This window comes from Sorex fumeus, unplaced genomic scaffold (assembly GCF_029834395.1).
Source record: "Sorex fumeus unplaced genomic scaffold, SorFum_2.1 ptg000054l, whole genome shotgun sequence".
Lineage (NCBI taxonomy): Eukaryota > Metazoa > Chordata > Mammalia > Eulipotyphla > Soricidae > Sorex > Sorex fumeus.
Genome location: NW_026606111.1, coordinates 29006311 through 29032060, shown reverse-complemented (window position 1 = coordinate 29032060; position 25750 = coordinate 29006311). Strand labels below are relative to the sequence as shown.

General features: G+C 45.6%; 1 protein-coding gene across 1 annotated transcript in view; it reads right to left on the bottom strand.

The window, feature by feature from the left end:
* Positions 1–9885: 9885 nt before the first annotated feature.
* RPF2 (ribosome production factor 2 homolog) overlaps positions 9886–25750 on the bottom strand; it is a 29523-nt gene continuing 13658 nt past the window's right edge. The window contains exons 7-10 of the mRNA XM_056125223.1: positions 24713–24812; positions 16295–16397; positions 11969–12110; positions 9886–10975 (exon numbers count right to left, since the gene is read on the bottom strand). Coding sequence (XP_055981198.1) covers positions 10796–10975; positions 11969–12110; positions 16295–16397; positions 24713–24812 — 525 coding nt within the window. The 3' untranslated portion in view covers positions 9886–10795. The remainder of the gene's footprint in view (positions 10976–11968; positions 12111–16294; positions 16398–24712; positions 24813–25750) is intronic.

The window sequence follows — 25750 nt, the reverse complement described above, 5'->3', positions numbered from 1 at the left end:
CAGTGAAATGGATGTTTCCGAGTTGGGCAGCCAAACGTGGCTGCATTGTCGATCAACCATCAGGTGCATCTAAGACACCCCCACAGATACTGATAAAGGCATCTATACGAGCCCCGAGTTCTATGGAGATGACCCCCAGCATGGGCCGCGGCCTCCCTGATCCCCAGCTTACTCTGTCGTCCCAAACTCCTTGACACAACGGGAGAGAAGATGGAGACAGCAGAAGTAAAAGGTGAGAAACTGAAGAAGCTGAAAATGGAGAACCAGTCAGAGGCACTCGGTACCACTGGAGCGAGGGCCAGTGATGGGTGAGAGTCAAGATCTGGGGCTGGGGATAGGGAATGGTAAGGAGGATAAATTCTGGGCTAGCAAACACAGAGATTAGGGCACTTGCCTATCATGACCTGGGCTGCAAACTTGGTTCGAATGACAGCACAGCAGAGCATGACCTGAGATCCACTGGTGTGTCTCCCGTTGCCCTACCAAAGGCAGGCAGAGTCTCTGACCAAACACATTCAGAATCTGAAAGACCTGATGAAAGGGATCCTCAGGGCTAGGCTGGCACTCCAACACAGAGCACTGTAGGTGAGATCCTCAGTTCCAACTCCAACACCACTGAAACAAAAACCAAAGACCTCAGTAGGTCTTCCAGGTAAGGTAATTAGGATTTACGTGTGCTTGTACATAGCTGGTGCGGAAGCAGTGTTGTAGTAAATTATTTTGGAGTCAAAGTTCAAAAAAAAAAAAAAAGGGAGGGCGAGCAAGAGATAGAAAAGGTATAAAGCTCTTGCTTTGCCTGCAGCCAACTCTAGTCCAGTCCCCAGCACCACATATGGATGGTCCCCTGAGCAGCACCAGGAGTGACCCCTGACCACAGAGGCCCGACACTTCTGGTGTAACCCAAAGACCAAACAAAAACAAGTTCTGGATTGACAAATGGTGATGGTTGCACTCTTTTGACCACAGAAGTGTAACATTACATGGTGAATGTTATTATGTCTCAGTTAGATTTGTTTTTAATGTGGGTGTTTTTCTTTTTTTTTTTTTTCAGTTTATTTTGGGGCCACAACCAGTAGTGGTTGAGCTTACCCCTAGCTCTGCACTCAGCGATCACTCCTGGCAGGCTCTGGGGACCACATAGGGTGTCCAGGGTTGAACCCAGACTGGCTGCGTGCAAGTGCCCTACCCGCTGTACTATAGTTCTGGACCTTTAGTGTGGATGTGAAGGAAAACTTAATAATCCCTGGCAACTATGTGGAGACCAGCTGTTTTCTGCAACTGGCCAGTGAGCTGTCTTTTACAGCAAAACTAGGAAACCTGAGGATGAGCAGGTCTGGGGACACGACTAGCAAGAGTCCCCAGAGGCCACTCAGATCAAAGCTGGGAGCGCTATTTGGGCACAGAACTATATACTCCCTACCAGGTGGCCCTTCCCATGTCAAAGAAGCTGCAAAGAGTTGCTCCAGCTGGCAAATCCACATACTGCTCTCACGGCAGAAACTGGCATGCAATGCTGTGCTGTCTTGAATTATAGGTCATGAAATGACACGGGGGGCTGCATACTTCCCTGTTACAGAAGCTTCTAAGCAACCACTAAAGGAGTGCATGAACGGACAAAGCTTGCAGGGAGTTTTGTTTCCTTTTTGGGGTGCCAGGAACTGGACCTAGGAACACATATGCAAATGCGCTGCCACTGAGTTGCACCCCTGGGCCAGCAGCAGGTTTTCTCTGGGATAACGATATTCTCGTCCTCGTCCTCCTCCTTCCACAGCTCCTTTCTTCTTGAATTTACACAGTAATTATGAGTCTCCTTCCCCCCGCGCTTGGCTGCCCTCGCCGGAGCCCCTTGGAGGAGAGCGGGTCGAGCTTTCCTCCCCGCCCCAACCAGGGCTCCGGCAGCCAAAGACCTCCAGGACCAGCCACCACCATGCTGAGACCACTCTCCGCACACATGAAGGTACTGGCAGAGGGACAAAGTCACGCGGGTTCCGGGGCCGAGATCTCCAAGCCTACTCGGATTGGGGCCGGGCATCCTCCACCCAGATCCTCCAAACTCCAGTAGGCGGGGGTCACACCCACCAACTGGCCCCCTGGCGCCGTGTAATCCCATCAGTGGCCAAGACCCAGAGACTATATAAACCAGCTCCCGGAACCGCGCGGCCGCGACATCCTATTATGACATCTTATTATCTCATTCCTACTTTGGACAAACTTGCAGGCTATCGAATGTAGCCTGCCCACACGGCAGAGTCTGGCAAACTCCCCATGGCGTACCCAATATGCCAAATACCAGTAACAATGATGGCTCTCATTCTCCTAAAGAGCCTTGAATATAATCTCAGGGCTAGGATGAAAGAGATGTTACTGGGGCCTGCTGGAGGCAATCGACGAATAACAGGATGATTTGTGATTTGTGATTTTGTGATTTGTCCTCCTCCTTCCACTGCTCCTTTCTTCTTGAATTTACACAGTAATTATGAGTGATTACAAGATTTAATCCTCTAATACATTTTCCAACCATATAATCATATCTTTTTATCGGAGTTAATACCTTGGTAGGTACCACTTAATTTCAAGTCCCGTATTATTTTTGCTTTTGTTACTTTTGTTTGTTTTTAATTGGGGCCAATAGTGCTTCGGGCCTGGTAAAGCTAAAACGATTTAACTGGTTATTAAACCCAGGTGGGTTTTTGGAGGTGTGTGTGGGTGGGTGGGTGGGTGAGGGAGGCAGGTATTTGTTGGTTTTTAGGCCACACTGAGCAGTGTTCAGAGCTGACTCCTGGCTCTCTGCTCAGGGATCACTCCTGGGTGGGTTCAGAGGACCATATAGGGTCCCAGGGATGGAACACAGGTCAGCTGTGTGCAAGGCAAACACCCTACTGGCTGTTCAGTCACTCCAACCCCAGTTGGTTGGTTTTTGTTTGAGTTTCTGGGCCACCGCCAGTGCCACTCGCGGGCTACTCCCAGCTGCTCAGGGATGGCTCCTGGCAGTGCCAAGCAGAATGGAGGCCCCAGCCCACACACTCTATTTCATTGTCTTTGTTTTCATTTATTGCCTTCTACACACATCCTAGTTGGTTACAAGAAGTGGCTTCTTTTCTTCCACTATACTGTGAGCTTCTTGGTGTCCGGAAGCCACTGAGCTCCACCCAGTCTTTCTGTATCTCAGCATCTAACAAGGAGAAGTGAAAACATCGATTCCCAATAAACCAATACAAACTTTGATCTTTCGCCTGTTAAACCATTCTCTGGTAAAGTTTGAAGCAATATCAATCCCTTGTTCTGGACACACGCCAGGTAGTTCCGATTTCTCCAGAACTGGTCCAGAGATATAGTTTGAGCTGATTAGCAAATATCTGGTCTCTGCCAATTCCACTTTATTACCACGTTCATATCAGGTTTTACTGTTTTCAGATTTTTCTTGCCTAGCTTACATAAAAATGTCATTCATTCAGTAAAACTGAGTGTTCTACTTTTATCAGTATAGTTCAGAGGACCATATAGAGTCCTCTGAACCTGAACCGGTTCTAGAAGCCTGTTCGCTAATGTAGCTGTTGGTTTACCAGGTCATGTCTGAACTGTAGAATTATGCTTCCTTTATCCTGAGTTAATATTTCCCCCCTAGGTAGGTACTGGACTTTTTTGGGTTATTTCTGGTTGCTCCCAGCAGTGCATGGAGAACTAACTAGTGCTGGAGATCAAACTAAGCCTCCTGTATTGAACTATCTCCCTAACTTTCATGTACCAAACTTTTAATTTATTTTACTGTTTCTCCTCGCCTCTTGTCAACTTTCCAAGCCTGCCAATATATTTGATCTCCCAAAATATTCTGTGTTTATGTCATCTAATACTCACTGCTTTATTTCACCCACAGAGTTATGTAAGACTTGTCATCTTTGTCTTTATTCAAGTAAAAGATAATTTTTTTCAAGGAGATAAAGGTCAAGGACAAAGCTCTAAGGCTTGCCAATAAAGATTTCCTTTGCAAAAAATTAAAAATAGAACCCCACAGATCCAGCAACCGCACTTCTGGGAATAAGACCAAAGGAAACAGTAACTCAAAAAGTTATCTATACCCCCATAACAGCACCATTGCAGCCAACAAGACATGGAAACAACCTACACAAATGTCCACTGATGGGTGAACAGATGAGGAAGTTGTGGTATATATTAATATCACAGAATATTACTCACCCATAAAATCAAAAGAAATGCCTATTATTTGTGTCATAAGTGGACCTTGAAGTCATTACACCAAGTAAAACAAATTAGAGAAAGACAATAATGTCTTTGTTATCTCACATGAGGAATGTTAACAGCAAAAATTAGGAATGGAGGCCAAAGCAACCAGGGGCTGAAGCATATGCCTAGTATGTCCAGGGCCCCTCGTCCTAAAGGCATAACTCATCAATGGCCTGCTGAGTACCAATGGGTACTAGTGCCCCAGAATTGCTGGGAAGGTCTTAAAAAGTCAAAAACAGGGGCTGGAGCAATAGCACAGCGGGTAGGGCATTTGCCTTGTACTCAGTCAACCCGGGTTCGATTCTCAGCATCCCATATGGTCCCCTGAGCACCGCTAGGAGTAATTCCTGAGTGCAGAGCCAGGAGTAACCCCTGAGCATAGGTGGGTGTGACCCAAAAAAAAAAAGGCAAAAACACGAAGCCATGGGGGATCAGAGCAATAGGATAGAGGGGAGGGCATTTGCCTTGCATGCAGCCAACCTGGGTTCAATCTCTGGCATCCCATATAGTCCCCTAAGCACTCCCAGGAGTGATTCCTGAGTGCAGAGCCAGGAGTAATCCCTGAACATCACTGAATGTGTCCCAAAACAAACAAAATCCTATCTTCTCAAAATTTAACCAATGACTTTGCTTTGCACATTTTAAATCTTCATGTAACAAGAAGAAAGAAAGCTGATCATTAGTTGATATGTGGCTCTGTTGTTCAATTCTGTGAGAATCAACAGTATTCTTGAGGAACTCGTGTGTGTGTGTGTATTTGGGTGTGTGTGTGTGTTTAGTTTGGGGTCACACTTAGTACAGATTCTGGCTTTGTGCTCCAGGATGCTGGGGATTCAAACCAGGGTCTACTGGTTTGAATGCAAGATAAGTGCCTGAATCCCTGCATTCTCCAACTCTGAAACTTGTATTTTTTGTTTTGAGTCCATACCTGGTGCTCAGGGTTTACTCCTGGGGGTGGGGGGGCTTGAGGGACCATATGGGGTCCCAGGATTGAACCCATGTCAACTGCATGCTGGGCAAGCACCCCTACTGGCTCTCTGGCCTCATGAAACTTGCATTTTATTTAGGGGCCACACCTGGCAGTGCTCAGAGAGTACTCCTGGCTCTACACTTAGGGATCATGCCTGGCTGGCTTGGGGAGCCATAGGGGGTGCTGGGGATCAAACCCAGGTCAGTCACATGCAAGGCAAACACCCTACCTGCTGTACTACTGTCTTAAACTTGCCTTTTAAAAGTGATAAGAGGAGGCTGGAGAGATAGCACAGCCGGTAGGACGTTTGCCTTGCACGCAGCCAACCCGGGTTGATTCCCAGCATCCCATATGGTCCCCTGAGCACCGCCAGGAGTAACCCCTGTGCATCACCGGGTGTGACCCAAAAAGAAAAAAAAAGTGATAAGGAACAAAGCAAAATGTTCTAGTGGTATCACTGCAAAGAAATTTGTGATTTTTTGGTCTTGGGGTCATACAAGGGTACGTGGGGACATATTTGGAGTCAGTGATCCAATCTGGGCCTCCTACATGCAAAGCATATGCTCTGACCCATCTCTCTTCTCTTTCTCTATCTCTCTCTCTCATCAGAAAAATGACATTTTGGAGGCTGGAGTGACAGTACAGCAGGTAGGGCATTTGCCTTGCACGTGGTCAATCAGGGTTCAATCCCCAGGACCCCATATGGTCCCATGAGAACCGCCAATTTCTAAGCATAGAGCCAGGAATAACCCCCAAGCATTGTCAGATGTTACCCCAAAATCAAACAAAAGACTTTTTTTAAAGAGAAAAAACCCTCTTACTTCCTAAATGGTAATCATATACAAGGCATAATTCTAACACAAGGCCTGAAGCAACAAATGCTTGATAAACACAGAGGTGAGATATGTACAACTACTGACTAGTTATTCTCAGTTCTTAAGGCGCCCAGGCTAGGTTCTTCCAAGCCTCCTTAGACATCATCCTCCCCCTCACTGCCATCAGGGCCAATCTCAGAGAACTGTTAGCGGTTCTCTGTCTCACTGTTAGTTCCCCAACAATTCTTTCAAGGTGACTTGCCTGTGCTTGCCTGGAACTGATTTCCCATTCGTCTAACCCCGAGGGTTCCTTTCTGGTCTACTCCAACATGAGCTCCTCTGTTTTCACTTAGTGCATGTGGAAATCACCTAGTTATCCTATCAGCTCAGCAGCAGACCCAAGTGGCCAGTCGCAGTACCACATAGGGTACTGGGGACTGAACAAGGATCAGCTGCATACAAGCTAAACCCCTATCCACTGGACTAACTCACCAGTTTAATTCATCAAACGTACCAGGTAAGTAGATGTTTTGCCTCCTGGCACCTCCTTCTGAGCTCACGTGCAGTTCTGAGGAATGAGGGCCTGAAAACAAGCCTCAACCCCAGCTTCACTCACTCTGGCTGCAGGTCCCTTCCCCCACCCTGGTGTGCCAAGGTGCTGCTAGAAATCCTAGGCTCTAGCATGGGTGCGGGAGAGAGACGTTTGGGTTTCATAAAAGCCTCTTCTGTCTCTCTGCTTAGAGCTGAACTCTTCGAAGCCCGCTTCGAGATAACAATCTAATGATGGATAAAGCAGTCATTAAAACTGAACTGAAAAGCAAACCTTTCTTTGGCTAGATGATTATCTACTTGGAGTTTATTACCGACTTGAAGTTCTTCCCAACCCCATCCTGCTTTCGTTCTTGATTTCGTAAGGTGTACTTTGAATTGTGTGTGAGAAGACCAGAAATGGGCGCTTAAGTTTAAAAAAGCAATCAAGGGCTGGAGACAGTACAACGGGTAAGGTGTTTGCCTTCCAAGGGTTCCACCTGGGTTGGATCCCCAGCACCCCACATGGTCCCTTAAGTCCACCAGGAGTGATCCTTGAGCACAGAGCAAGGAGTAAGCTCTGAGCACCGGCAGATGTGGATGGAAATAAAATTAAATTAAAACAAAAAAGAGTCAAAGTTCATGAGATCATATAATTTGCTGTTAGTAGTAACAGCTTTAGGAGAAAAATGTAAGGTGCTTGGAATAAAGCAAGAACCTATCTTCTTCACCTACCAAAATTCCAAAGACAGGCCATTTACCATCTCTATTGAAATACTCTACTTAGACAGTAAAACTGTAGCATTGTCCTCCCGTTGTTCATGGATTTGCTCGAGAGGGCACCAGTAGTGAGAGACTTATTGTTACTGTTTCTGGCATATTGAATACATCATGGGGAGCTTGCCAGGCTTTGCCTTGCGGGCGAGATACTCTCGGTAGCTTGCCAGGCTCTCAAGAGGGGCAGAGGAATCAAACCCTGATCAGCTGTGTGCAAGGCAAACACGTTACCCGCTCCAGCCCCTACTTAGACAATGTAGTAAATTTTTATTATGCTCTGAAAATTACAGTCATCTGGAAATTAAGAGTTTACACCTCACAAAATTATATAAGCAGTGGAACAAAGGATCCAGTTGGTTCTGAACTGCAACAAAGAGACTGCGAGGATCACAAACATAGTTCAATAGGCTGCACACACACTTTGTCTGCTGAAGACCCAGGTTCAGTTCCCAGCACTGAACATCACCAACTGCTGGGATCAGCTACTGAGCACAGAGCCAGGAATAGTCCCTAAGCACCGAACATGGTAAAACAAGATTTTTCAGGTCTTTGCATTCAATTTCAGTAACACTGTATACTTTACTTTTTGGATATCTATTATTAGATAAAAATTATATAGCAGAGGATGGCATTACCAATTCTTAAACAAGGAGGGTTACTGGTTCAACAAAACTAACCTTTCAGGGTGTGTACCTTACACACACTCGACCCTGGTTTGAGGTATGGTCCTGGAGTCCCCCAAGCGCTGCTGGGGTAGTCTTGAGGGTTCCTGGCACCACAGGAGCCTAGCACTGAACCTTCAGCCCAGTTGGCTGAGGATTGCCTGGAGTAACAGCCAGGTCTCTAAGCACCTCTTGGGAGGAACAAAAAAGATTTAAAAACAAAATTAACAACATCATCAACAACAAAAATATGATAATGTCCCAAATCAAGCAAGTCCTCCTTATGATAAAGTTAACTGAAACTGCCTTTAATTGCTTGGGTAGAGCTTCCTGATGGAAAGGGGGTTGGGACAACGAGGTTCTTTCTGGAACTGACTGGTGAGAAAGACCCAGGATTTTTTCTGCAATCATTAGATGGATCAGTTAGAAGTCAGGTTTAGGGAAGACCCCACACATACAACCTCTCTGACCCATCTCCTGTCCCTCTGATGACTCCTCCCTCCCCATCTAATCCATCCATCTGCAGATGATAGTAGGGAGATCACTTCAGCCCTTTCTCCCCATTTAAAACATTAAATACAAAGGTCTGTTTCAGATCTAAGACTTTTGTTATTTTGTTATAGACTTTTGGTTATAGACTTCTGTTGACTGTACATTCAAGCAACATGTAGGAGTGACAACCAGCTTTTTTTTTTTTATGCTTTTTGGGTCACACCCGGCAATGCACAGGGGGTTACTCCTGGCTCTGTACTCAGGAATTACTCCTGGCAGTGCTCAGGGGATCATATGGGTTGCTGGGAATCAAACCCAGGTTGGCCGCGTGCAAGGCAAACGCCCTACCCTCTATGCTATCACTCCAGTCCCAGCTCTCATTTTTATGAGGGGAAGAGAGTATTATTTTGCAAAGAGAAGTCTGAAGTAATGTGTTCACAAGAAGGTAGAGAATATGGGTGATAGAGGTCAAAGATTTAATAAAGGGGTTCAGTTGCTTCCTTGAATGCAGCCGAGCCCAGTTCAACCCCATCACCACCAGCAGTGATCCTTGAACACATGGGCAGTAGTCCCCGAGCTCACTAGGTGTGACCTTCTCCACCATAACGGACAGAGATGCTAGTTTTTGCTTAGTGTAAACTTAACATAGTTAAGGGAGCTCCTTGACACGGACTTGGAAACAAAAGCATTTCTACTTCATAGGGTGAATTATAGTCTACGCACATTCCTGCTCTTAAAGTGTAAATAACTTACGCTGTATAAAGGAGTTTCTTTTTATTGGGGGGCCACACCCAGCGGTTTTAGTCCTGGCTCTGTACTCAGAGGTCACTCCTTGAAGTGCTCAGGGAACCTTATGTGGTGCCAGGGATTGAACCTGGGTCAGCTACGTGCCAAGGCAAGCACTATTCCCACAGTACTATGGCCCCTAAAGGAACTTCTTTTACTAGGACTCAAGAAAACTAAATTCCACTCTTAGGGAAAAACAAGTACAGAACACTAAGAGGAGGATACAAAATCTCTTCCCATTTCCTTAGGCACAGATCCAGCCTACCAGAAAAAGTCTAAACAAGCTAGTTGGCTTACTACTTCACCATGCATGAATATCCAGTGATATTTTATGACCTTTGGTTTATTGGGCATGGCTGAGCTCCACTGAGTTAGAGAAAATGGAAATGATCAGACAATGTGTATTTCTCTCAAAAACCTATTTTAGAGGCTGGAGCAATAGCACAGCGGATAGGGCGCTTGCCTTGCACGCGGCCGACCCGGGTTTGATTCCCAGCATCCTATATGGTCCCCTGAGCACCACCAGGAGTAATTCCTGTGTACAGAGCCAGGAGTAACCCCTGTGCATTGCCGGGTGTAACCCAAAAAGAAAACAAAAACAAAAACAACCTATTTTGACACACAAAGCTTACTATCTCAAGTCTCTAATTGGTAGAATTCCAGGCAGAGTAATGAAAGTTACCCCCCCCCCCAAAAAAAAAGCAAGTCAGGTTGAAAATGAGTATTGGGAAATACAGAATCAACTTGCAAGTATATAGTATCTGTAGGACATTTTTATTTTCCAAGCTTTCCTCCTTTTACCTAATTCTTTTTTTTTTGTTACTGTTTTTTTTTTTTTAATTTAGCTAATAAAGTTAGCCCAGAAATCTTCCAAAGAATGCCACTGAAGAGCCCTTTTTGGTGGGAACCAGTGGTGTGGCAGAAAGATGTAGATAGAAATATCTTTCAGTTCACTTTTTTTTGAGGCCACACCCAACTGTGCTTCCGGCAAATGCCCTACTGCTGTACTATCATTCTGGGCCTAAGAAATACCTTCAGTTTGTGTGTTGTAAACCACACCTGGCTTTGCGCTCAGGGGTAAGACCCATGCAAAGCATACACTCTCCCAAAGTGGTCAGCAGAGACAGGGGAGGAGGGATGGCAGCAGCCTCAACCCAGCTGGGGTCAGGGTGAGGGTAGGGGGAGGTATAATTTCCGTCTGCTTCAAGAAGGTAGATTCGTAGGAGGCCAGACTAAAAATTCTTCTGAAAAGATGGCAGGAGGGTAATTAAGTTGGGGAACCTCTGTCCCGCCCTTTGTGCCAGGCCCCCCGGAGCAAAAGGGAAAAAATTTACAGAGAAAAAGATGGTAGGTACACAAGGGTGTCATGTCTCAAGGAAGTTACTTTCAACTGGCATTTAGCAGTCACTGTTTATAAATTAAACTACCCGAAACTCCTGTGACAAACTCTGAAATAACTGACCCATGATAATTCTGTTAAATAACTAGAGTATAATAAAAAGGAAGTTATTAGCTAAGTTCCATCAATTTGTTTTAACTCGCTTTGACTTTTTCTCTTGGTCTTCTGTTATCTTTTCTGCAGGTCGCTTCTTCAACCCTTTCATTTTCCTGGTTTGTAGTTTACTTAGATCTTGCTTCTGCATGTGAATCCTTCCATAAGTCGTACCAAAAGTATCATGGGAGATATTTTTCTTCTTCTTTGGCTACGAAATAAAATTAATGACCTGTATTATCATGAACTGGCAAATATCTAATATACAACTACATTACTAAAAATTTTCATTAGTGACAACCCCCCCTTCAATGCCCAAGAAGATTCTCCTTTTTTTACCCCCTTAAAAAGTGGTAGTCTTGGCTACCAGAAAGTTCTTAGTCACACTTGAAGCCTGACAGTCTTATCTAGTCTGCATCCCAATAAACCTTTCTTCTCAAACCAAGTGCAAAAGTATCATTTGAAGATCTTGTGAAAACTAGGTCTAATTCAGTGGTTGTAGAATGGGACTGGAACATTTTTCCCCCCTTTTTTGGGGAGACACACCTGGCTATGCTCAGGGCTTACTCCTGGCTCTGTGCTCAGGGATCACTCCTGGTGGGTTCAGGGGACCATATGAGATGCCAGGCATCAAACCCAGGTAGGCCACCTGCAGAGCAAGCACCCTACTCACTGTACTATGACTTCAGCCCCAAGACTCAGCATTTCTATGAACTCCCAGGTATACCGTCTGACCACACTCTGAAAAGCAACACCAGGGACTCCAATAGCCACTGCCATGAGGAGAAAACAGCTCCGTGTTTACTTAAGGATTTGTGACCAGCATTGTCACTGCCACTGGCATTTCTACTTGCTTTATAAAACCATTCAGAAGCTAAATCACATTTAGCAAAATATGGGTTACATAGTCTTTGCTCGAAATCACCATTCTTCACATGCCCAGTCTTTTTCAATGCCCAAGAAGATTCTCCTTCCCCCCACCCCCAAAAAGTGGCAATCTTGGTTCCCAGAAAGTTCTTAGTCATACTTGAAGCCTGACAGGTTTCTCTGACTTTTTGCTGCTTCTTATTCACAGTTCCAAGATCTAGTTTTACCTACCCTACTGATCTCTTTATATGACCTCTAATGTAGAATGTCATATATTCTTTTCAGAAAGAAAAAGGAATATATAAGTAACCACAATGCCATTCTGCATGTTACATACCTTGAGGGCTTTGGGCACTTTCATAGCTAACTTATAAAGGTCATCTGAAGCTAGATGTGTCCTCCTCAGAACCAAATCTAATGAGGGTCCCATCTCTTCCAACTCGACCCGTGGTGTTTTGCAGCCGGATTTCAACAGCAACCTTTATAAAATATAAAAAAGAAATGTTATGTTGACCTGGATAAAAGATAAAAGCCCAAAACATTTTGTTGAATTATAGCCCCACAAAATGATATAAAATGTTTAGAAAGGTTGTGCTTCTTAAAACACTCTGCATAGGGCCCAGAGCAATAGTACAGCAGGTGGGGAGTTTGCCTTGCACACAGCTGAGCTGAATCCAGGTTGAAGGGTTGAATCCTATGTTCAATCGCCAGCATCCCATATGGTCCCCTGAGCAGTACCGCCAGTAGTAATTCCTGAGTGCAGAGCCCAAGAGTAACCCTTGAGCATCACTGGGTCCAACCCAAAAACAAACAAAACAAAACAACACTGCATATTTTATTTATCCTGGCAATGAAATTTCTGAAAAGTAATAAAGCCACCAGTCTCAAATTTGACCCACTTGGTATATACAGAAAATAAGACTGACCTGATAAGACCTTCTCCAGTAGCAGACCCTGAGGAGGCTGGATGCCTTCCTACAGAAAAGGCCTGAAGGAAATTACTAGATTCCTCGATTCCTTCCTTTAATCTGATTTACCCTCAGCTAGCCCAGACCAGAGAAGGCTGGACCCACCATCCCAGAGAAGATCCAGCAGGAACAAAGTTCAAGAAAAAGAGTTTCAAAGAGGGTCATCAACCACTCCCAACTCTAATCCCTTGGCAACAGCCCTCGAAATGGAACTCATACTTAGGTAAAAAAAAAATCCCCCATGTTTGGCGGATTGGAGAAATCCTATAAAAGCCACCTTGTACGAAGGAAAGGTGCCCATATGCTGCCCAAGCCCGTGTGCTGCTTATGTCAAGCACATGTGTCACCCGCATCTCCCTTCTTGAAATGTGAACTCTCATGCTTTCATATTTAATGCTGGGATGTGTATAGAGGCTCTCTCCACCTTTGGAGAAGTCCTCATTCTCTCTCTCTCTCTCTCTCTCTCTCTCTCTTTCTCTCCCTCCTTCCCCTTCCTAAAAGACTACAAATAAAATCTGTTTTACTTCATTGCCCGTCTACTCCTGAAATTCTCTTCTGTGAGGCAAGCCAAGAACCCAGTTACCCTGGGTAAGGCCTAGGACTGACTCTCCTTTCCTACAAAGAGCAATTCTTCATCCCAACGTGAGTATGTGGCTCCCCGAGAAATCAAGGTGGCAGGGATCAACTGCTGTGTGGTGTGGCTTGATGGCCACCTCTCAGGGTTGGAGGACTCTGAGCAGAGGCTTTATCAATCCTCAGGATGGCAGAGGCGGATCTGGAGAAAGTGACCGTCTATCTCCTCTCTGGTCACATGAGCCACCACCTACTTCCTAATAATGACACAATACTATTCTCTTCTACTTTCAATGCTGCTACACTCTGCCCAGCACCAGAGTCCAGTGTGCCGGAATGTTTATACTATCCTGAGGTGTGTGTCGTGTCCCGTGTGTCGTTCTGTGCCCCTCCCCCGCAGCTGTTTCCCCTGCCCTTCCCCTTCCCATCCCTGTCACTGCTCTACTGACCTTATCTCAGGGTTGTTTCCACTGGGATGGTCTAATCCCTTGTTTTGTTTCATTTATACTCTGCACAATAAGTGAGATGATCTGGTGTTTGTCTTTTCTTTTCTGGCTCAATTCACTAAGCACTTCCTCCAATTAGATCCAAGGCACAGCAAAATGCACCCTTTCCCATAGCTGACTAGTATTACACCGTGTGTGTGTGTGTGTGTGTGTGTGTGTGTGTGTGTGTGTGTGTGTGTATCAGGATTTCTTTTCTCTTCTCTCCCTTTTGTTTTGGGGCCACATCTGGGGATAAAACGGGTCTGCCACATGCAAGGTAAGTGCCTCATCCTTATGCTATTTCTCTGGTCCCTACACCACAATTTCTTGAGCTACTCATCTGCTGCTGTTATTGACACTTGGGTTACTTCTAACTTATCTGTTTACATGATTAAGAAATTCTCTGTTTTTATTGGAGGGAGAGAGGGGCACCATACCTGCAGTACTCAGGACTTATTCCTGGCTCTGCACACCCTTGGCGAGCTTGGAGGAGTACATGGGATGCCAAAGATAGAACCCAGGTAGGCCAAGTACAAGGCAAACCCTATCCACTGTACATCTCTCTGACCCAATTCAAGTTTCTCAAAGAGCTACTCAGAATCAACTTTTCTCTTTAGCACAGACATTAGCAGATCTCTATAGATTGGAATGAATTTAAAATCTTAATAAAACCACAACTTTCTGGACACCATATGTCCAATTAGTGGCAAAATTTTTTGTGAGTGATACCACAGAACAGCTGGAAAGCCTGAATGTGAGCTGAAATTCATTTTTGTAACAGTGGCGAGATTGCCACACGGTGGCGGGGGGGGGTGGGGTGGAAAGAGGGTAATATAAGAGTGTTTATGAAAGAAGAGAAAGCAAAGTAAGGAAAACTTGAGAGCAACAAACACCAGAGAGCAGAAATAAATGTGCAGAAGCTCACTAAGATCTCTTTGGGGCTCATTTCCCTGCAGATGGCAAACCAATATAGCTCCACCCACAGGCTGTGCACTTACTGGGGTTGTAGGAAAAGTCACAGCAATAGATATGCTAAAATGGACATAGATACCCAACTGAGTAAAAGAAGCAGAAGTGTTTAATTTAAAAATTAAATGGGGATGGAGTAAAAGCACGGGGGGGGGGGGGGGGAGGAGAAAGAGCATTTGCCTTGCACAGAGCTGACCCAGATTTGATCCCAGGCATTTTATATGGTCCCCCAGGCACCACTAGGAGTAATTCTCAAGCAGAGCCACAAGTAACTTCTGAGCATCATTGGGTGTGGACCAAAACCAAAAACAAACAACGACAAAACCCCCAGCATCCTTAATGTACTAAGTACTATCCCAGCAGCTCTGTGCTGTGTGGTAGGGTGCCATAGGCAAATGCTGGTTGCACCACAGCCAGGAAGATGTAAGCAGCACAGGAGGGCGTGTGACCCCTGGCAAGCGGCATAAAAGATGTGCCAATGAAACAATGCAGAAAGGCAGCCTCTGGAAAGTACAGCAACACCGGCACCATTAGAAGTGATCCCGAGCACTAGCAATATGGCCCCCAAGCCCAGAAGAATCCATCACCATACTTAAAACCACAACCATAACTTCTGCGCCTCCACTAAGAGCATCATGCCCAGTGAACGCATTTGAAAGCACAATTAAAGGAGCACAAACCCCAAGGGCACTGCAGTCAAGAACGGGAGCCCCACAACCTCAGTGTGACTTCCAGCATATCCACAACAAAATGAAGGGAAAGGGGCCTTCTGGTGGTGCTTAGGGGACAGCCAACCGGCTGAACTCAGGCTCTGCATTCGGGAGGACCAGGTTCAATCCCCAGTACTACATGATCCCCTAAAGCACCACCAAAAATAAACCCTGAGCACTGAGCCAAGAAGGACCCGAGTACTGCCACATGTGACCCAAAGTCCTCAAAAAGGGAGGGCAGGGCCAGAGAGATAGTAACAGTGGGTAGGGCGCTTGCCTTGCACACAGCTGACCCAGGTCCAATCCCCAGCTTCCCAAAAGCTGGGAATCAGCTGACCCAGGTCCAATCCCCAGCTTCCCAAAAGCTGGGACTCAGCTGATTCCTGATTCCTAAGTAAGGAGCCCTAAGCATCGCCAGGTGTAGCCACCCCCTGCCCATTCCAACAAAACAAAACAAGGGGGGTGGAGAGGGCTGGCATTAGGGGAGAGCAATGGGAGGGTAAAGGATGGGTGAAATTTTTTGTCGTTTTTTTGGGGCCACATCTGCAGTGCTCAAGTCTCACTCCTGCCGGTTGTTCAGGAAAAGATCTGTAAAAGGAATCTAGTCACTGAATCTTCTTCCACTTCCTTTCACAGACTCAAGTTTTTGCACTCAGTGTTTTGAAATTTGCTTTGGCTAACCTCATGACAACCTGTGGCTCGGTGCTCAAAATCTCGTCGAGAAAAATAAGGAGCTCCTGTGTAAAGAGCTACAAGGAGGTCATAGCCAGAAGCAGTCTCTCAGCTCAGAAGGGAGTGGCGGCGGCCCTAGCGAACGGGAGAAGCTGCGTCTGAAGCAGACTCAGCAGAAGAACAACAGGCTTGAGGGTCGGTGCAAAGCTACTGCCCCTACAATCCTGTAAACGCTCCAGACGCTACCCCAGAGGATTAACAAAGACATGCCAACAGATGCACTTACTTATAGCTTCGAAAGTAAATCTTCCCGTTGAGCGCAGTGAAGTGCAGAACATACTCTAAACCAGCCAGGCGGATATTTGATACTGTGGGGCCTCTGAAGAAATCTAAAAACACCACAAATGAGGTAGTTTTGAAAAAAAAAAAAAAAAGAGAGACTTACAAGCCTTAAAATTAAGTAAACAAAATTTAAGCTGGAAAAAAAAGATTGTTTTTGTTTATGCAGGCTGCATTCTAAATGCTCCCACTGTGTAACCAAAACTCGTCTGAAGAGCGAATAGCCCCAAACCCATCCCTGAGACTGCCGGAAAGCCTTACCCCTCCATCGTTTAATCCCATGGCCTTACTGTGAGGTGCAGCTCACTGAGCCACGTGCCTTTTCAGTCCTGAAATCCACCTGCTAATGCTTCACACAGGGATACACTCTGCTATCAGGGAGTAAAATTTTAATCTCAAAAACAGATTAAAGGGCTGGAGTGATAGCACTGCGAGTAGGGCATTTGCTTTCCATGCGGTGGACCTGGGTTCAATTCCCAGCATCCCGTATGGCCCCCCCAAGCACCGCCAGGAGTGATTCCTGAGTGCCTGAGCCAGAAGTAACCCCTGTGAACCGCCTGTGTGACCCAAAAAGAAAAAAAAAAAGATTAAGACTACAAATATCTTTGAAAGAAAACAAGTTGTTACTGAAGCTTAACCTGGGAGGCAGCCGGGGTGGGAGCACACCTGGCAGTACTCAGGGATCACTCCTGGTGTGGCTCAAGGGACTATATGCGGTGCAAGGATAGATCCCAGACTGGGCACCTGCAAGGCAAGTGCCTTTCCCGCTGCACTATCACTCCATCCTCAAGTCTAGACTATTTACCTAGATGATGTTTGTTTTATGAGAAGGAGCAACAATGCAAGGAGGTTCTAAGAAGAAATCTTTTTTTTTTTCTTTTTGGGTCACACTCAGCGATGCACAGGGGTTACTCCTGGCTCTGAACTCAGAAATTACTCCTGGCGGTGCTCAGGGCACCATATGGGATGCTGGGAATCGAACCCGGGTCAGCCGTGTGCAAGGCAAATGCCCTACCCACTGCGATATCACTCCAGCTCCAGAAATCTTAATCTGAGTAAAGGGTAACACACTCTATAAATTATTAATAAAGATGGAACCACTTTGACCCACAGTGTGGGACTCATACTCTGGTGGCAAAAGAGATGTTTAATGATATGCATGCAGATATAGTTATTAATACCCTCTAAATTTTATTATATATAGCATTTTCCATTTGTAGTAGAGACAGAATGTCTCTTTGTACAAATGAGTCAATTTAGGGGCTAGAGAAATATTTCAGGGCTAAAGGATCTTGCAGGTGGCAGACCCCGGTTCAGTCCCCAGCACTACACAGTCCCCCAAGCATCTCCAGGTGCAGCCCTGGAGGCACCCATCACCACTAGGATGGCCGAGGTAACCTGGCGCCAAGGGTTCCAAGCAACACTGGGTCCTTGAGCCCCAGCATTGGAAGACTGCCTAGGCTGACCAAGAATCACTGGCAGTGAGGGCTGGAGCAATAGCACAGTGGGTAGGGCGCTTGCCTTGCATGCGACCGACCCAAGTTCAATTCCCAGCATCCGATATGGTCCCTTGAGCACCGCCAGGAGTAATTCCTGCGTGCAGAGCCAGGAGTGACTCCTGTGCATCTCCGGGTGTGATCAAAAAAAAAAAAAAAAAGAATCACTGGAAGGGATGCTGGGTCTGCAGAGCACCGCTTGGGAGATTCCCCTCCCCACCTCCAAAGGGTCCATTTAAGGAAAAATCTTGTGATCAACACTGTGGCTACTAAACGGACTTGATTACAATTATGAAGGCTGCATATAAAAGAAAGAAGCAGAGAACGAACATACAATACAAAGGTTAAGGGACTTGCCTGGCATGCGGCAGCATCCCCAGCACCACACGGTTCCCCAAGCCCCAGTGGGAGCAGCTACCAAGCACGGAGCCAAGAGTAGCCCCTGAGCACCACCAGTATAGTTCAACTACCCCCAAGGAAAATAACTTAATGAGGTACGTTTGGGGGTGCAGGAGTCAAGTTTGAGTCCCTCATTAACACACACACACACACACATTTTTTTTAGTTGAGGGGGTGGAGGAATTGGGTCACACCAGCTGTGCTCAGGACTCACTCCTGGTGGGGCTTGGGGGACTATATGGGTTTCCAGGGATTAAATCAGGTTGGGCCACCTACAAGGCAAGCATCCTACCTGCTAAACTATCTCTCTGGTCCCATAAGCCCTCATTTTACACCTAAGAAATCTGAACCCCAAGGAGGCTAAGTGGGAAATGAACAACACTTAGCTGAGAAAAAAGGACACAAGGAGAGGGCCATAATACAGGTGGTAAGGAGCTTGCTTTGAATTCAGCAGACCCAAACTCAACCCCCAGCACCCCAAAGACTCCCCTAAGCCACACTGAGAGTGATCCCTGAGTGTGAAGCCAGGACTAAACCCTGAGCACTGCCAGGTGTGGCCCGAAAACATATAAAAAAAATGAAAAAAAAAATAAATCTGCATATTGAGTGGAGGCATAATCACACAAGAAAAAGAACTATTTGAAGTGACTTCAAAGCACAGTCATTTGACCTGTTTCAAACAGCATAAAGCTACAAAGAACTACAGAACAAATTATGTTGGGAGTCATGGAGGAAAAAGGTCTTTGTAATAAATCTGAATTAACAGCTCAATATGAACCCAAGCAACAGTCAGATGGCCAATGCTACTCTGTCCATCAAGTGTGCTATGCCCATGAGTACAGAACTGTTTGGGAATAGGTACAAGACCAGGGTATTAATGAGGAAAAACAGGGGCTTATAGCCTATCCTGATTTTAATACTAACTAGTCAGTCCCTCTTAATGAACTGAATAAAATGACATCAATTTCTTCTTTAATAACATAGGAATAATATTATCACAGTAATATAAATGTTGATGCCCTCCACATCCCCAAATTCCTATGTTAATAAAGCCCATAACCCCCAGTACAGCTTTATTTGAGGTAACAGTTCAAAATCACAGTTAAATGAAGTGCTCATTTATAAGGATGAGTACCTGATCCCATAGGATTAATATCTTTGTTAGAAGAGAGACTAGAGGGGCTGGAGAGCCAGTACAGGGGTGAAGGCACTTGCCTTGAGGGCGGACAACCCAGGTTCAGTCCCTAGCTCCCAAAATCATCTCCCCGAGCCCTCCCAAGGGTAAGCCCTGAGCACTGCCAGATATGTGGCCCCCGTCTCCCTCCCACACCCCGCACTACAATCCTAAAAAAGCCATGTTTTTCCTTTCTCCCTCCAACCTCCACATGTAAAGAAAAGCCATAGGAGCCTACGGCAAGGAAAGAGGAAGAGTGCCTTCGTCAGACAAAATGCAGGAGGGAAGAGGCAGGCTCCCAAGCAGTGCTCAGGAGGCCTGGGGTTCCACTAAGAATTCATGGCCAGCTGGGCCCTGTGGTCCAAGGCAAGACGACCAGGACGGGAAGAGGCTAGACCATATGGTGCTACTCAGGCCCTGTGGTGGCAAGCATACCCAGTGCACCCCACCAGAGCTGGCATGTCCAGAGTCATACCCTAGGGTACCTGGGGGCCTCCAGAGCCGCACCCAGCCATGTTCTGGAAGAACTATTTGGTGCCCGGAATCAAACCCAGGTCTATTTGTCTAGCATGCACTCACTGCTGTGCTGTCTCCCAGCCTCTTCACTCAAAAACTAAACCTTGAACATTAAACCATCAAATTCTTTAAGAATGAGGAAATTAAGTTTTAAAAAGTAAAGCAATGGGGTTGGAGCGATAGCACAGTGGGTAGGGCGTTTGCCTTGCATGCAGCCGACTTGGGTTCGATTCCCAGCATCCCATATGGTCCCCCAGCACTGCCAGGAGTAATTACTGAGTGCAGAGCCAGGAAGAACCCCTCTGCATCTCAGGTGTGACCCAAAAAGCCCCCCCACCAAAAAAAAGAGTAAAGCAATGAAACTGGGGAGAGAGCACAGGGGTCGGGGTGGATCCCAGACCCTGATTCATTCGCTGGCACTGCATGGCCCGAGGACTAGGGTAGAGTTCTAGAGGCCCCTGAGTGCAGCTGGCTGACCTTGGTGGTGGGACCTGGTATCACGCCACCCAAGAATCATGGCATCCCTGGGCTCCAATGTTGAACTGCCAAGTACTGCTCGGAGTGCCCCTCCCAACCCCTATTCCCAATTCCCTGGGCAGCACAGAGGCCCATTCCCTCCCGATAATAATGACCACTAATGCGAATAAAAGCCAAGGAGAAAAAGTAACTCTCCAAGCAGAGAGTTGTATTTTCACAGCAGTCCTTAAAGAAATATTTAAAATTAAACTACTACCATCTTAAATAGTCATATAATGAATAAAATGAATGTCTGGCATAAAATATTTAAGTGAAGACAGTTAACTTTTCTTTCTAGTGTGTTTAAAAGAAAACTTTTCTGGGGCTGGAGTGATAGCACAGAGGGTAGGGCATTTGCCTTGCACGCAGCCAACCCTGGTTTGATTCCTAGCATCCCACATGGTACCCCAAGCACTGCTAGGAGGAAGTCCTGAGTGCAGAACCAGGAGTAACCCCTGAGCATCGCCGGGGTGAGACCAAAAATGGAGAAAAAAATGCTGGGGCCCAAGAGAGAGTACAGAAGGGAAGGCATCTGCCATGCACACAACCAACCCAGGTTCAATCCCCAACATCCTATATGATCCCCCAAGCACAGCCAGCAGTAACTCCTAACAGCAAAGCCAGGAATAACCCATGAGTACTTTCAGGTGTGGCCCAAAAACCAAAACCCAAGAAAAAATTTCCCTGAAGAAAACAATTTCTCTGCTATTAAAATTCTTTTTTCCCTATTGTTCTACTTTACTGCATCTGAATGCACCACATATACTAAAAGGCCTTCCGCTAACTTTATAATGAAAAGACTTGACTTCCTACAATCTCACTTTTCCTCTATTTTTCTTTTTTCAGTCCCCAGATTGCTTTGCACATTATGTGGCCATTCCTGCCATCTAGTGGAAGCAAAAATCAGTAAGATAAAGCTTTAATAAAACCACTGAATTGCTGAAAGTAGATAATGGACGAAACATGATAACCTCTCAGTATCTTTATTGCAAATCATACTGCCCCAAAGTAGAGTGTGGGGAATGCTGTCTGCCATGGAGGCGGGGAAGGGTGGGAAAGGGGGGGTATACCGGGGATATTGGTGGTGGGGAATGTGCACTGCTGGAGGGATGGGTATTTGATCATTGTGTGATTTTAACTCAAACATGAAATCTTGTAACTCACAGTGATTCAATAAAATTTAAAAAATAAAAATAAAAACCAAATCCGAAAACAAAACAAAACAAAAAAGAACACTGAAGTGTCAGGAACATATGAGAGCCCCGGAAAATCTGAGTCAACCGGGAATCTGGGAAGAGGACTGGTGGAGGGATAAGTGTCAAAACATTGTATATCTTAAGCCCAATCATGGTTTCACATGAATAAATAACTTAAATCAATAAATAAAATTTGGGTCAATGAAATACAACAGAAATCTTGGTACCAGGCTTGATCCCCAGAACCCCATATGGTCCCCTGAGCCTGCCAGGAGTGATTCCTGAGTGCAGAGTCAGGCATGGTCCCAAAACCAAACCAAATCAAAACACAAAAACACATGGGGGGTACAAAACAATAGTACTGCAGGTAAGGCACTTGCCTTGCACACAGCCGACCCAGGTTTGATCCCTGGCACCCCATATGATCCCCTGAGCACCACCAGGAATAATTCCTGAGTGCAGAGCCAGGAGTAACCCCTGAGCATTTGGACCACTGCAGGTATGGCCCGAAACAAAAGCAAAAGAGTGTAACATTTCTGACTTCCCTGTCACAGCAGGAAATAAAGAGTAATAAAAAGGGGAAAAAGATAAAGAAAAATGGAGAGGAGCTATACACCTGAAATGACACGACAAAAACAGCACAAATGATAATATTATATTCTTTACCTAAGCTGCTCCAATCTGCTCCAATGATGAGTATAAAAATCAAACTAAGAAGCTTTCTCACCACAAAAGAAAAAAGGACCAGAATAAAGACATCCTACAGACTGGGAGAAAATACTTTTCCACCACTCATCTGACAATGGGTTAATATCCAAAATATATAAAGCACTTGTAAACTTAACTGGAAAAAAGAAAAATCAACCCCATCCAAAAATGGGGGCAAGAGATGAACAGACACTTCAAAGGAGAGAGATGGCCCAAGTAATGAAAAAATTCTCTGCATCACTGATAAACCAGGGAAGCACACATCAAAATAACAATAAGATTCACTTTACAACAGTGAGACTGACACATATCACAAAATACAAAACCAACCAGTATTGGAGTAAGTGTGAGGAAAAGGAACCCTTTTTCAAAGCTAGTGGAAATGTCAAATTGTCCAACCTTTTGGAAAACAAAATGGACACTCCAAACTGTGCTGGCATATAACCCAGAAATTCCACTTCTTGGCATCTATTGCAAGGGCCCCAAACCTCAATTCAGAAAAGACAGATTATAGCCTAATCTGAGTCTATTCTTCAACTCAGAATAGCCAAAATTGGGAAACAACAAAAGGGTGCAAGGACAGATGACTGGATAAAGAAACTGACACATATACACTGTCACTGTCCTCCCATTGTTCATCAATTTGCTTGAGTGGGCCCAGTAACGCCTCCATTGTGAGACTTCTTGTTGCTGTGTTTGGCATACTGAATACGTCAGGGGTAGCTTGCCAGGCTTTGCCGTGCGGGCGAGATACTCTCAGTAGCTTGCTGGGCTCTCCGAGAGGGGTGGAGGAATCAAACCACCCTAACCACTGTGAGGTAGTGCGCTATGGGGATCGTATTACTGTGCAGGACACAAAGACTGATGTCAGACCCTCAGCCTGCTGGAAGATCAGAGAGGTAAAATGACAGGCCAGCACAGGGCCCCTCATTCAACACTCAGGTCGGAACATCTCAGCAGGAGCCTGAGTACAGAGCTGTGCGCTTGCATCCCCAACCAGGCCTCTGCCAACTGCTGTCCCCACCACAGGCTTCACATGCTAACAGAACTCCAATCCCACGGCAGGGTTCTCAGCGATGGATATTAAAACACTGAAATTAAATTAAAACACTGAAATTAACTTTGCCTGAAATTTCCTAGAAGCTGAATGAGTCACTCCTTTAATAGGAGTAAAATGTCAGGGCTGCACAGAACCCCAGCCCCAGATGTCAAGCCGAAGCTGGAGGACATTATTCAACATAATGCTTTAAGTACAATATATCACTTTTCGTGCCTTTTTTTCCTGTAATAGAAAAAAAAAATCAGAAAGGGATTTACAGTGGGCAAGGAGGGATGTCACTGAGAATGTAACCACTAAATTATAAACATATTAAAGGGGCTCTGAACACCTCTTTTTGCTCTCGCTTCAGAGAGTTTGTCTTTTTTTCCAACTGTATTCTCCAATCTAATCAACAACCACATTAAAAACACTGAAGTCCAGATAGAGAGCTAGCCCATACTCTTATTTTTTACTATGATTTACTTCTCCGGGTTCAAGGCCTTGCTGAAAAAAATGGGCACATGTGTACGCAGCTGGGTTAATAACCCTCGCTTACAAAATGCTTGCAGTGCTCTGAAAAGACTTCTATCTCCACAAAGGAATTTTTCCTCACTTTTCAGAAGTAAAGCAAATTCTGCAATGAATTTTCAGCGAAATCCAACCCATTCACTTGAACCTATGAAAGAACAATGGGTTAGGAAACTCTCTGTTCATTTAAATCTTTGCAGAAGCATATGGTAAAACGTGCACTGTCCCGGCGCCCAGATTCTGCAGCGCGGGGCCAGCAGCTGACCGCCGGCTCGGACGATCCATCCTGAGCCAAGATGCTCGGCCCGGGACACGGGCTGGGATCACAGCACGGCCACGTGCCCCGCAGCCTGCGGTGTCCCCGCATCGTGCCCACAACTTTAAATGAATGCCAGGAAGCTCCCTGCAACCGGCTCCCACGCCCGGAACCGGTTCCTCTTCCTGGCCCGGCCTGGAACATTATCTGGTCATAAGAAAAGATGAAATTATAGAATTTGCTGCTACAGGGATTAGTCAGAAGGAGGGGGGACACACAAGAAACGCTTTCTCTCATATGTGGGCTCTAAAGGAATAGTAAAGAAATAACAAGAACCTGAGTACTGGTCTCCAGCAGGAAGCTGGGGTAGAGGGATAATAGAGATGCAGCCACTTTGGTGGAGCTGGAATCTGGAGCTGGGATCTGTAGCGCTGGAACATTCTATGCAGGAGACCCTGCCATTAACAGTACTGGAAGTCACCTGACTAAAATGAAAAAAAAAATTTTTTTTTGAAAACAAAGTTTTCATGTACTTACCAGTAAGAAGACTTTTTAACCTTCGGTAGTCTTCTGTTCTATCAAAGTCATCGCCAGCAAATATCAACATGGGTTTCGTTCCCTCAGGACATTTACTATTCTACAACATGAAAAAATCAAAATGCAACTATCAAGAATGAAAACTGTTTATATGCTAATTTTTAAAGTGGTCAATGCATATATACACCAATTCACTTTATTTTGGGGTTCGTTTTGGGGGGGGGGCAGGGCGGAACTAGCAGTGCTCAGGCTTACTTTTGACTCTGTGCTCAGGAATTACTCCTGGCAGTACTCAGGGAAGCATAAGGTGCTGGGGGCTGAACTGGGGTTGTGTGCAAGGCAAAAACCCTACCCTGCTATACAAGTGCTGTGGCCCCTCCTTCACATTTTCTTAATAGTCCTAAAACTATGCCTACAAACATTGCCTTCAGGGTTAAAACCAGAAATGGCATTTTCATTTTCTTTTGTTTTCGGGGTCACACCCAGCAATGCTCAGGGGTTACTCCTGGCTCTGCACTCAAGAATTACTCCTGGCTGTGCTCAGTGGACCCTATGGGATGCCAGGGATCAAACCTGAAGAGGCTGCGTGAAGGCAAGTGCCCTACCTGCTATACTATCTCTCCGAGCTCCAGAGTTGGCATTTTCTAATGTGTACAGTTTTATATTAAAAAGTAATTTTTCAGGGTTGGAGTCCTGGTGTGGAGACAGAGGATGAATGTAGTCCTCGATTTCAAACGTTTTAGCCAACTAGGGTGCGAAGTCCTTCCTGCTTCATGCATATAGGAAGGTGCTCTTAACACATGAGTCACATCTTCCAATCACTGTTCTTATTTTCCCATTGGTTTTTGTATCTTTCTCTTTTTTTTTCTTTTTTTTCTTTTTTTTTGGGTCACACTTGGCATTGCACAGGGGCTACTCCTGGTTCATGCACTCAGGAATTACTCCTGGCGGTGCTCAGGGGACCATATGGGATGCTGGGAATCGAACCTGAGTCCGCCGTGTGCAAGGCAAATGCCCTACCGGCTGTGCTATCACTCC